The sequence below is a fragment of the Ursus arctos genome, chromosome X, assembly GCF_023065955.2.
Source record: "Ursus arctos isolate Adak ecotype North America chromosome X, UrsArc2.0, whole genome shotgun sequence".
NCBI lineage: Eukaryota > Metazoa > Chordata > Mammalia > Carnivora > Ursidae > Ursus > Ursus arctos.
In genome coordinates this window covers 7,814,323-7,827,927 of record NC_079873.1, presented here as the reverse complement: position 1 = coordinate 7,827,927, position 13,605 = coordinate 7,814,323, and the positions used below count along the sequence as shown (strand labels likewise).

The 13,605-nt window shown below is 45.5% G+C and overlaps 1 protein-coding gene across 11 annotated transcripts in view; it reads left to right on the top strand.

The window, feature by feature from the left end:
- ARHGAP6 (Rho GTPase activating protein 6) overlaps nt 1-13,605 on the top strand; it is a 487,298-nt gene that overhangs the window by 446,310 nt on the left and 27,383 nt on the right. For all 11 annotated transcript variants that reach the window (XM_057310014.1, XM_044391897.3, XM_044391896.3 and 8 more), the window contains exons 8-9: nt 421-569; nt 8,795-8,974. In XM_057310014.1, coding sequence (XP_057165997.1) covers nt 421-569; nt 8,795-8,974 — 329 coding nt within the window. The remainder of the gene's footprint in view (nt 1-420; nt 570-8,794; nt 8,975-13,605) is intronic.

The following is a 13,605-nucleotide window of genomic DNA, read 5'->3' as shown; positions in this document are numbered from 1 at the left end:
GGATTGCTCAACAGAAAAGGGCCTCAAATCTGCTATAAACTCAACTTTTAGAATGTTCACCAACTCTCAGTCATTGTTAGTAAATATTTACCGAAAATGAAAGACTACAGTCCACAAAGTAAATGATGAGTAATGCCAGGGAAGGGAGGGGAGAAGAAAGTAAGGGAATTTAAGCTACCTTTCAACCCGGGATGAGAATTCTCACTCTAGATGTTTCATTTCCCCAGGTCTACTTTATCTTTATTCCTTCATAGATCCTTGCACTAAATTGCTAAGCCAGTGGGACAATGGGTGGAGTGGAATGTGGCTGGCCTGGCTAATCCCTTTCTGAAAGGGGTTGAGAGGGGCCTCTTCTGGGAACCCGAGTGATGGGAGTTCCCCCTTGAACTTACTCAGAATGCCTCCTTTTGCCTTGCTTAGTGTTGGAACCAGAGGAACAGCTGGGTACCTTGCAGCTCCTCATCTACCTTCTACCTCCCTGTAACTGCGACACCCTCCACCGCCTCCTACAGTTCCTCTCCATGGTGGCCAAGCATGCCAACGACAACGTCAGCAAAGATGGGCAAGAGGTATGACCCACCCCCGGTGGCCCCAGGTGCCATGACTCCTCCTTTTTCTGGTTGTAAAAGAGTGGGCCTTTGATTCGAAGAACCGTTTCACCTGGAGGAAATGACACCTGCCCTTTCCTGACCCACCTATCAATGTAGACAGGGAACTAGTGCAGGCTTTTCTGAGGAGGGACAGTTCTTTTTTTTTTTTTTTTTTAATGATTTTTTATTATATTATGTTAGTCACCATACAGTACATCCCCGGTTTTCGATGTAAGGCTCGATGATTCATTAGTTGTGTATAACACCCAGTGCACCATGCAATATGTGCCCTCCTTACTACCCATCACCGGTCTATCCCATTCCCCCACCCCCCTCCCCTCTGTAGCCCTCAGTTTGTTTCTCATAGTCCATAGTCTCTCATGCTTCATTCCCCCTTCTGATTACCCCCCCTTTCTTTATCCCTTTCTTCCCCTACTGATCATTCTAGTTCTTATGTTCCATAGATGAGAGAAATCATTTGATAGTTGTCTTTCTCTGCTTGACTTATTTCACTAAGCATTATCTCCTCCAGTGCCGTCCATGTTGTAGCAAATGTTGAGAACTCGTTCTTTCTGATTGCTGAGTAATATTCCATTGTATATATGGACCACAACTTCTTAATCCAGTCATCTGTTGCAGGGCATCTCGGCTCCTTCCACGATTTAGCTATTGTGGACATTGCTGCTATGAACATTGGGGTGCATATGGCCCTTCTCTTCACTACGTCTGTATCTTTGGGGTAAACACCCAGTAGTGCAATGGCTGGATCATAGGGTAGCTCAATTTTTAACTTTTTAAGGGACCTCCACACTGTTTTCCAGAGTGGCTGTACCAACTTGCATTCCCACCAACAATGTTGGAGGGATCCCCTTTCTCCACATCCTCTCCAACAATTGTTGTTTCTTGCCTTGTCTATTTTTGCCATTCTAACTGGCGTAAGGTGGTATCTCAGTGTGATTTTGATTTGAATTTCCTTGATGGCTAATGATTTTGAACATTTTTTCATGTGTCTGTTAGCCATTTGTATGTCTTCATTGGAAAAGTGTCTGTTCATATCTTCTGCCCATTTTTTGATTTGTTTATTTGTTTCTCGTGTATTGAGTTTGAGAAGTTCTTTGTAGATCTTGGATACCAGTCCTTTATCTGTAGTGTCATTTGCAAATATCTTCTCCCATTCCGTGGGCTGCCTCTTAGTTTTTCTGACTGTTTCCTTGGCTGTGCAGAAACTTTTAATCTTGATGAAGTCCCATAAATTCATTTTATCTTTTGTTTCTCTTGCCTTTGGGGATGTGTCATGAAAAAGGTTGCTTTGGCCGATGTCGTAGAGGTTGCTGCCTATGTTCTCCTCTAGAATTTTGATGGATTCCTGTCTCACATCGAGGTCTTTCATCCATTTGGAGTTTATTTTTGTGTATGGTGTGAGATAGTGGTCAAGTTTCATTCTTTTGCATGTAGCTGTCCAATTTTCCCAGCACCATTTATTGAAGAGACTGTCTTTTTCCCACCGGCTGTTTTTTCCTGCTTTATCAAATATTAGTTGCCCAAAGAGCTGAGGGTCCATTTCTGGGCTCTCTATTCTGTTCCATTGGTCTAGGTGTCTGTTTTTGTGCCAGTACCATGCTGTCTTTGTGATCACAGCTTTGTAGTACAGCTCGAAATCCGGCATTGTGATGCCCCCAGCTTTGTTTTTCCTTTTCAACAGTTCCTTGGAGATTCGGGGTCTTTTCTGGTTCCATACAAATTTAAGGACTATTTGTTCCAGTTCCTTGAAAAACGTTCTCGGTATTTTGATCGGGATAGCATTGAAAGTGTAGATTGCTCTGGGTAGCATGGACATTTTAACTATGTTAATTCTTCCGATCCATGAGCATGGAATATCTTTCCATCTTTTTATGTCTTCCTGAGGAGGGACAGTTCTTAAGCGTACGTAGGCCATTAACTCCCTGTGTTTCAAGAATGCTTCTAAACAAGGCTGTCATTTTCCCTGATGATGCTTTATGCAAAACCTTGAATTTCCATTTGTGTGAAGATGAGCAATGAGCTACAGAGGTGTTTACAATCACAAAAAAATGGAGTAATGGGGGTGGGGGGAGATTGCTGCCCTTGTCATTAATTTGATCTGCTTCCTTAACTTGGAGCCCAACTATGATGTCACCTTGTTATTCTTCCAATGTCCCTCAAGCTCCCATCTGCCCTATAGCTAGAAGTCTAGTATCCTCCTTTTGAGAGGTCCTTTCTCTCCTTAAACCCTTCCCCCAAAATCAACAGGCTTAAAGCCATGGAGAGTCAGTCCTGCTTCCAAACTAGGTGGAGAAGGAACTAGAAGGAACTAGAAAGTCTGATCTGCTATCACCATGCCTCTCGATGCCACAGGGTGTCAGCTACTGGACAGATTCTGCACAGTCCCATGGGCCCTCCTGGGATGTTCTCCTTGAACCTGGTCCCCACTCGGGCCCTAGGGCGACCCCACCCCTGCCCTTCTGAGGTCCTGGGCTCCGGTTCTCTTTGATCACACCCATATGCTTCAAGGTGGTTTTTGGTTTCATCCTTGGACAAAGGAGATGCTGGCCTCAATTTTAGGTGACCTATTTAATCTTCACCTTAACAAAATACCTGTTTCCCTTTTTGATACGATGCAGTCATACTTCTCCTTGACCTTGGATTCCCCAGGTGATCTCTGACCCTTTCCTGTGCTAACACTCATTATAAATCAAACACGAAGAGGCCAAATGCATTCCAAACTTACTTCACCACAGAAACTTTTCTTTTAAATCCTTGTTAAGCAGAACTCAGCTTGATGGTGGATTCAGTTCTGTATTTATCAAATTTCTTTACTAAAAATCCTGGTCATATTCTTTTTTTTCACTTTAATCCGGAAAGGCAGTTCTGCATTTCTTATCATCATCCTTGCTGTTGGTGTGAGAATGGAACTTTCCAGAGTTAGCCGTGTATCTCTATCGTAGTTATAATTAGTGACACCTCTGCTGGCTTCAGGCTTCATAATATGGTGCTGACACCTTATTTCAGCAGACACAGCTCTCCCAGGGATATACTATAATTCTCATAATTGTTAAGTAGTTGTATTACCCGTCTGGGTGTCATCCTTTATCAGCTACAGATACAACACAAGCTGTAGAATCATCTGCCTAATCATTGGGTAGAGGCAGAGCCCTGTCTGTGTTCCTAGGCTTGCCAACTGCTTTTCTGATGCTTCCGAAGTAAGATGTGAACAGACGGTTGGGTCTTAGGTGACTGAGAAGGCCTCGAGGAAAGCAGGAAGTCCAATTGAAGCCATTCTTGCTTTTTTAGAACCATTTTCAGACACTCTTTTAGTCCAAATGCTGAACGAGATTCCATCACCTATGCGAAAAGGAAGAAGATATTCTCGGATGGGTACAAATGCCACTTGGCCTGTTGATACACTAGCTATCCTCTCTTTCTCTCCGGCCCCGTGTTGGCTGCATGCCAGAGGCTTTATGCAGTACAGTCAGTCCTTCACTGCACAAGCAAGGATAGCTGCCCCCATGTTTCAGAGGTGGAAACTGAGGCCTGGAGGGGTTAAATAACTCACCCAGTGTCCCACAGGGGGTTCCACTTACGGTTGCACAAGTTACCCATTTGTGCATTTCAAAACTCTGGGGAAGGCACCATGGACCCTACAGGCACTGTAGGTTTGCAGAGTGAGCAGGACAATGTCCCAGAAGACGGCAGGAGAATGTGCTGAGGGAGGGGCTCCTTGTTCTAATTCACACATTGTCATATTGAATAGTGGTTGGGACCATCCAGTGACCAGTAAAGTCGCAGCTGTGCCTCAAACCCAAACCGGTCCAGCTTACTAAGAGCAGAAATCTAGAATAAGAATTAGGAAGAAACCCCACGGGGGGTCTAGTTGAGGGTTTTCCAGCCTCCATATGACAGATACTTGGGAGCAGGTCATTGTAGGGGCTGCCCTGTGCATCCTGGGATGCCTTAGCAGCAGCCAGGCCTTTCCTAAACGCTCGATGTCGGTAGCAGCTCCCCACCGTGCCCCAGTCGTGACAACCAAAAGCATCTCTAGACATTACCGAGTACCCTGTGAGGGGTTGGGGGGGGGCAAAGTCACCTCTGGTTGAGAGCACTCAGTAGCTTTATAACTAACTGACCATGTGTTCTTGGAGAAATCTGTTAACCTCCCTAAACCTGAGTTTCCTTATCTGAACTTTGGGGATACAAATTCTTCACCTGGCACTGCACAGTGGTTGAGAAGACTAGTTTACTCTAAGGAATAGGAAAATATCCTGGGAACAGCAAAGTTGTGCAGGGAAGCAAGAGTTTGCAAGGGTTTCTAGACACTCTCGACCCAAACCTTGAGTCAAGATGAAGGACTAGTAACCAGACGTTAAAGCAGCATGGGAAAGAGGAGGAGAGGGTTGCTTCTGTGAGACGGTTCGAAGTCACAGGCAGATGGGTAGCCCGCGCAGCCGTCTCAGATTGCAGGCAAGGCTATGGCGTGGGAAGGTCCCGAGAAGGTATGAGGGGAGATTAGGCTGTGTTGATCGAGTGCTGAATGCCTTTTTAAGGGGGTAGGGGCTGCATTCTTCTACGCCCTGAATGTTGGGAAGGATCCCACTAAAGACGGGGCACCTGTGCTGCAGATTGGTTAGAGGCAGGGAAGAGTGAGTTGGGAAGCTTCTGTGTGAGTAGCAATGTGGGAAACAGCAGTTCGTGTTGTAAATGTCTCCGTGTCACACTGGCCTTGGCATTTGAATTACGTACATCCCGAACACCTACCTGAGCGAGTGTCCTTCAGAAATTTTCTAATTAACTGAGGACTTCAGAGGGGAGGGGGGTGGGGGAATGGGATAGACCGGTGATGGGTAGTAAGGAGGGCACGTACTGCATGGTGCACTGGGTGTTATACACAACTAATGAATCATCGAGCCTTACATCGGAAACCGGGGATGTACTGTATGGTGACTAACATAATATAATAAAAAATCATTTAAAAAAAATTGTCTAATTACTGTTCCTGTGAAGCTGCAGCCTCTAGGCGGTGGAGGAGGTGAGGATACAGGCAAATGCAGCATGAGGGGAGGCAGTGCAGTCACCCCAGCGGTTCGGAGGAAAGGTGGTGAACATGGGCCAGAAAAGTTAGGAGTGGCTTCACGGAGGAGACGGAATTTAAACTGCACATGAGCGAAGGCGTAGGTCTTGAGTGAACGGCCCACATAAGCTCTGCGTGGGGATGGGGCTTAGCTGGAAGCCCCTCTGGTCGGAGTTAAGAGTGGAGGGAGAGGAGCTAGAGGTCATTTGCCAAATATTTTGTTGGTGGTGGTTTGGCGCAGGCCTATAGAGGAAACAGGGTGGGTGCACGGCAGTGAGGCGAAAATCTACTGTAAAGTATGCTCCTGAAACAGAGCAGCGTTCAACTTTTCCTCGCCCCTGTTCATTGGTCGGGGTTAGTTGTGTTCTTTCTCTGCTGGGTAGTTGTTACGACTTGGAACATGAAGAAATGGAGCTTGGAGGCTCACATGCGCTCCGCCAGGGCCTTGTTGCATGACTTTGTTTCTACAAAATAGAGGAAGAAAGAAGACAACAGAGTTGGGGAGGGAGGTCTCAGCTTCCTCCTGTATGAAATGAGCATAATATTTCCTTTCGAATTGGCCCTTACAATTTACCGCATCATTAACTAATAGGATCTTAACGATTTTGAAAAGAAGGGCATGAAGAAATTTGTTGGCTAGTCAATCAGTGCTTTTCTGGGGGGAAATAATGGTATTTTATCAAAGTATGGTGTTTCACTATCTGTGTTTGCTTTATTTTATTCTGTTTTATTTGCTTTGCTCCTTGGGGAAAAGAGAAATTCCCAAAGGGAAGAACGATTTCATTTCTTCTAGAAAGAATATTGCAGGAACATAATTGAAACCTCTTGAGCCGTGGTTTTTCAGGTTGTCCAAGAATGCTCTGGTATTGCATGGAAAATGTGGTGTGGATATGCACTGTTTTGGTGAGAGACTCCGTATCCCTCCTCCAGTTCTTCAAAGAGTCTACGAGGCAGAAAAGACGTTACGAGCCCCTAGTATGAAGCCGGGATTACTGATCTTTGAGGAGGTGCATGCCTCCGGGAAGCGGGAGGTTGGCTTTGGAACGGGAGCAGGACCAGTGCCTCGCTCTCCTCACCCCCATCCCGGCCCCTGCCTAAAGTTTCGCTTTCCCATTGCCCCGTGCTGTGACCAGTGGGAGGTGCGGGGTCATGAGGAAGATGCAGGCTGGCTTCTCAGCTCCACCCTTGTCCTGGCTCCAGGCTCCGGGCATCACTTCCCTGTCTGTTAAAAAAAAAAAAAAAAAAAAAGGCCAACAGCCCAGCCCCTTCACGAGCTTATAGTGCAAAAGAATCAAAACAGCCTGTGGAAAGTTCCTAGTCCGGTGACTGCACATGCTAGACTGGTAATAAAGGTGAGCAATGCGTATTAGGTTTAGGAAGCATCTAGGACGCCTATTTAGTGAAGATAAAAATCGTTCCTTTCATTGGCTGGCTAATAATTAACTCATGAGCTGCCCCCAAGTGCACGTGTTGTTACCTAGACGTGTATAGGCACAGATGCTGCAGTAAACCAAAAATCACAACACAACAAAAAAGCATTAACGAACCGCAGCAGCATGGTCTGCGGCTGGAATCTGTGTGCCATTTTACAGACGGATTGTATTGCATTCCCAGAATAGCAACAGGAGAAGGAGGGAACGGAAACAGAGCTCTGGACTGTCCTTGTGCTAAACATTCTTTTAAAAGAAAACAAAATCTCCTATTTGTTAATGTTAAAAAAAAAAGGGAAAACCCTGATATGACTTTAAGGGGGTAAAGGGAAGCGCTCCAAATGCCTGAGTTCCAAAGGGATGAATTTGAAAATGACACATAATTGATTTTATCCTCAGCCGTAAATTTCCAGGAAGAGAAAGGAAAAATCAAATGAGGAAAATGGCACGTTTTATATCAATGAAGTAAAACGAAGAAAAAAATAATCGAACAGTCCTACGTATAAAGAGCACTTCCATGAAAATGCCCAGTGTTTACCATGTGAAAGCATTTCACTTGGCAGGAGGCCCGAAAACAGGCTCACCTTCTAAAAATAGCTCCCGCCGTGTGCCATGCTGGGATCGCAGGGCCCAGGGCTCAGGTCTCCCCAGGACAAGGGTGGGACCAGGAGTCTTTCTCATGGCTGGGAACCAGGACTCTTGAATTCTCTGCTGGGCACCCGGGTGCCTTTTAAAGGCTGTGCACATCTTCCCAGACCAGGGAGCCCCACCAAGCAGCCACAGTCCCCATACATATCCCTGTGTTCCTAGATTTTCAACTAATATCGACAAGAGAAGAAAAATTTGCCTAGCCCAGTAGTTCTCAACCAGGGGCAGTTTTGCCGGCAGGATACATGTTGCAATGGCCCTTGCCTGCCTTTCCTGCAGAACCTTCTGCCACCTGGGGGGTGGGTGGAGTGTTCCTGGATGTATTTTATGTGTTTCTGTTTTTGCATAGGGTGTCCTTCCTACTGTCAGATTGTCTCTTGCCTCAGCTCCTCGGCTTTTCAGCCAAACAAACTCTGTTCTTCGTGGTTTTGTGCAAATATCGCCACCTCTTTGGAGTGTCCCTGGGGTCTCCAGAGTTGATAGCTTCATACTTTGTACTCACTCCTTGTAATTGGTATGTTTATTTTCCCTTTAGAAGGTGAACTCTTTAAAATAAGCACTGTACTGTGGTTATTGTTGGGAAAATTTTAAATAATTCGTATCCACAAAAATGGTGTAGCCGATGGTAGGCCCTGAGTGGGTGATTTAATAGAGGGATGATGGACTGATGGATGCGGAGATAGATGGAGGGCTGGCTGGCTTAGATGGATGGACGAGTGGTTGGTTGGATGGTTGGATGGACGGACATCAGTATTTTTTAAAAGCAGACAGGGTGAACATTGTATATAGTACCAGTTTCACAGCGAATAACTTAGAGATGTAAAATTGTCCTTAAGATGCTATTGAAATGACCGCCGAGCTGTGAGAGTCAATCCAAGACATGAAGCGAAAGGGAAATGACGGTGCTCCTCACAGATTCTGCCAGGGGTGATACAGTCCTGGCAGAAAAAAAAAATAAGGAAAAAGGTCCCTTTGATTACTGACCCACCCAGCAGTTTGAAAAGCAAAAATAACAGCAATCCTTGTGTTGTCCGCTCCTACAGGTCACTGGGAACAAAATGACCTCTCTAAACTTGGCCACCATATTTGGACCCAACCTGCTGCACAAGCAGAAGTCATCAGACAAAGAATTCTCTGTCCAGAGCTCAGCCCGGGCTGAGGAGAGCACAGCCATCATCGCTGTGGTGCAGAAAATGATTGAAAATTATGAAGCCCTGTTCATGGTAAGTGGCTCTGCCTCGTGATGCTCTTGGGCTGCGTACTAAAACGCACACACGGCCTCTCTGGTCCGCGGCGCCGGCCGTTGCCTGAATTCACTGGAAGCCGGGCAGTTTCAGTAGAACTAGAATTGCACAGAGCCGTGATGTCACTGGAAGTGTGTGATCCCACATTTAAACAAACGTATCCAAGTTGTAAATTGCATTTTGTTGTCCCCTAAACCATGGTCACATTCTGGAGTCATTTAATTATTCAGATGGCGATGTCCTTGCTCAAAATACTGATAACACTCTTCTTTTGGGAGTTATATGTGGCCCTCCTGAATCCATGTAATTCATAACCACCCGCATTGATGGCCCCTCCTCCAAGGTCAATCTTAACGTCTTACCTCCTCCATGAAGCTTCACCTCTCTCTCCCATGTCCTTCTCACGTCACTTCTCTGTCCCTCGACCCCCATCACTGTTCTTATTGATGTTTCTCTTACTCAACATTGTGTTATAGTCATTTATGACTAGTTCCCTTCGTAGTTTACAAATGCATCTGAAACACGGGCTGTGCCCTTGTTATCTTCTCCCTGTATCCTCTGTACGCTTCTGGAAGGCCCTCCATCTGGCAGGCACTCAATAAATATTTTTTTTATTTGTATTGAATTACCAGTTCCTGTTTTCCTTCAAAAAACTGCACTGCTTGCTCCAACTTCCCTTGAAACATTAGAACAGATGCCAAGTCTCTTCTATTTCTGTTCGCCACTCATATTGCATGTCAAAATTTACACGAACTTTCTCCATGTTTCCTCTCCCATTTCTCCTGTCAATTTGCAAACGCTCACCATAAATCTTACCCTACTCCACTAGAACCTTGTGTGGCTTCCTCAACCAAGCGTGTTAGTTCCCTCTTCCGAATCTCCTTAGTATTTCGTCTACATTTATCAAATGCCTTGCATCAGATTTATTTCCACGCTTGTCTCTCACCAATATTTTTGTAAATTTGAGAGCCAGTGCTTTAGACTCTTTGCCCTCTGCATCTTACCTGTGTGATCGCGACCAAGTAATTCAGCACTCAACAAGCATCAATTTCAGCTTCTGTGAAATGGGAAAGGTAAAAGTACACCCTATTTCCCAGGTGGTTCCCAGAATCATTTATGTGAAAGCATTCTGCAGGCTATAAAATTCGATGTCAATGTTAATTAATAATCTTGTTAGTTGGGCAACACGGGCTGGCCCAAATCTCAGTACTTCGGCGTAGCAGACATAAATAACTTGTTGACGTAAAGTGTAATCAGATGTTTGTCAGACAGCTTTGCAGCTAACGATTTAGGGACTTGAGCTCCTTGCGTCTTGAGACTGCAATCCCCTAGGATTTTATGGGCCGAACCTAGAAGGGCCATCTGTCACGTCCACTCAAATCCCATTGCACAAGCCATGCTTAACTACAAGGGAAGCTGGGAAACAGATTCCTGCTGGATGCCCAGGAAGAAGAGAAAATGGGTTTACACACAGTGGAAAGTTCATAGAGGTAGAACGGTGTCTTGCTCCTCTTTGAGTCTCTGAAGTGCTGTCCTGTTAGCAAACGATGAGCTCTGAAAAAATGTGGAATTAGTCGTTGCCTGCGTATAAGTTCCACACTTCAGCCAAAACCCTCGTAATTAATTACATATTAGGATGAATCAAATAACTGAACTTCTCAACATTTTCTTCAAGTTTTAAGTCACATGTCATTTCACCAAGTAGTCTTGGCATGACTTCATGCTCTCTGGATTTTTTTTTTAACAAAATAATACCTCTCACCGATCTTGATTCTGTTCTCTAAATTCTATATTCTAAGCAAAGTTCTTTAAATGAAACCACAGACCATCAGGCATTTCTTTTCCACTCGGATATTAACACAGCCCTTCCTGGCCACCATTTCCTGCCGCCCGGATTACAGAAAACAGAGGAACGTCAGTCCATTGGTTCCACCTTTTCCAGCATTTTCCAGATATGCTGTTCGCCTGCCATTCTTGGGAGACATTGATGTCCAGGGTCTCTGGGGTAGTAACTCATATTTGTGCTCCCCAGTTGTGGTCTTTACTTCTCTGTGAGGCCTTTCCTGGCCACCTTGTCTAAAATACAGCCCCACCCCCACCCCCATGTACACACACCCTCGCTTCCTCTTCCCTCTCCCTTCTCCCTGCTTTTTCACCATGGCACTCATCACTACGAATACAGGGTTTTACTAAGCTCTTCTGTTTGTTGTGTGTTTCCCCACTGGAATGCAGGCTCCACGATAGGAAGAATTTGTGTCCGTTTCCATCTCCTTTCTTTACCGCATTCCCCCTGTGCCTGGCACATGGTAGAAACACAAGAAATATTGAATTAATGAATGACTCATTAGTTCTGGAACATATGATTTCCATATTGTTAATCTTTACTCTTTATATATATGAAAAGGTTTAGACACAGAGGAATTAAGGATACCTTTCCAGACTAAGTTAAAATTAATATAAGCATCCTTGGTTTCCTTAGACAGATGATGGGAATTATGTATTGAGGAAGAAAAAGGGAGGAGAGGTGAGACGAAGATCCTAAGCCGAGGTCAGTAAAAAGCCAACTGGCTCTGGAATCAGAAGGCTTTGCCCTAGTCCTTTCTTTGCTCCACATGAGCTTTGTGACCTCACCTTCTGAGGTGTCTGCTTCTTTAGTTATCACAGGACAAGGTTAGAACGAATGAAAACCAAGATCCCTCCTAGTTCTACAGTCTACACGCTCCTGTGCTCTTGCCCTGACTTTACCCCTTTATTTCTATAAAGCACAAAAGAAAATGAACCTCATTGCTGGCAGGTCCTCTGTGCATATTTGGCATTTCAGAACCTGGTTGGTTATCCTAAAGCTGTTGGCTGGTTGGCAAAGCTGGTCTGCGTGGGTGGACAAAAATTCAGTCATGTATGTTCTGTTTTGTTCGTTTTGTTTTGTTTCTTAAAGAAACTTTCATAACGAGCACGATGATTCCAAACAAGGACGGCCAAAGCCCGATGGTGAAAGGTTGTTAGCCACTGTGCCGTTTCACGGCTTTGCGGGGGGCGTTGATGAGCTCAGAAAGGGAGGCCTTGCTCCCCATTGGCTTTAGAAAGGAAGACTTGTTGGGAAAGGTGGCAGAACGGATGGAAGGATTGTACAAACCCACAGAGGCCTGGCGACCACCCAGCGTTTGTTCTGAGTGTTAATAATGTCCTTCACGTCCTGATGTTGAGGCCGCCTCTGCCACGTGGGAGAGGCATCTGAGCTAGAGAGAGAGGGCCGAAAAGAACCTGGCTCTGTCCCATCATGCAGGAGAGGGGCCTGTGTTCGGAGGCTGGCACAGGCTTCGAGAGGCTGGCTAGGACAGGCTTTCACACCAGTTGTTTGCTTTTCAGGCCCTGGGTTGGAAATCCTAGAGCTGGAGAGAGGTCCCGATAACAGCCATCGTGATCCCTCTCTCAAAAACCGAGGCAGCCGATTGTAATAGTCGCTCTCAAACTTGAGGGTGCAGCAGAGCGGCGAGGACGTTTGCCAGACATGCGGATTCCCGGGCCACACTCCAGAGAATCAGATGGAGTAGCTCTGGGATGGGGCCCAGGAATCTGCACTTACTAACAGCCGCCTCCTGGGCATTCTGGTCCTTTCCGAACCACACCTTGGGAAACCCCACCCTGGAAAACCACCAAGGTGCAGGAAAGACCATGAGCTTTGGAATGAGCTACCAGAATTCAAATCCTTGCTTGGCCATGTATTTTCTATGTGATGTTGGGCCCATGCTCAACCTCACTGAGCCTTTGGTTTCCTGTTGTACAAAAATGAGATGAGGTTACCTCATTTTTAGGATTATTCTGAGAATTAGAAATGACATCTTAAGGTACTTGGGACAAGAACTGACATACACTAGGCACACAAAACAGAAGACATCGCTGCTGTTACTACGTGAAATGGACAAGATGCTGCCCTGTCGCACACCTGTGTGGGGGAGCCCCCCATGCCCACTTGACCAAACAGTGTGAGCTGTTCCCACGCACCCACACTCCTCCTCCCTCACCCGGCTCCTCTTTTTCTTTTTCCCGTGGCACCTTTCACCTTTTAACTCACTGTGTGGTATACTTATTTATGGTGCTTATTGAAACCTAACAGAATGCAAACTTTCTGAAGACAGGGATTTTCATTTGGTTTACAGTTCACTGACGTCCAAAAAAGTAAACAGGGGCCCAGTAATGATTTGTTGAAATGCATATCTGTTGTTTCTTTGTGTTTGGTTCAGTGCCCATACCCCTTCAGCTCCGTCACCTGTAAATCATGACCCTATCAACAGTTTAAACTGCTATCAATAGTTTAAAAACCAGATAACATGAAATGATATGCCCTGGGAACGCTGGAAATAAGAGAGAAGGCTCATGCATATCTAGAAACACTCACTGGTATCATTGTAAGGTAGAAAACATTCCCCAACTAAATCATTACTGTGCATTGTTCCGAAACTTGTTACTTCCATAACTGATATTGGCAATCCCAGAGAAAACTCATCTTTGCTCCTGGAATTGATAAGAGCTTCAGAGCAGAGTGGAGAAAACTGTCAGCTCGTTCTGAGGGCTGGTACTAAATGATTCCTACCAGGGCTCCTTTTTTGGAG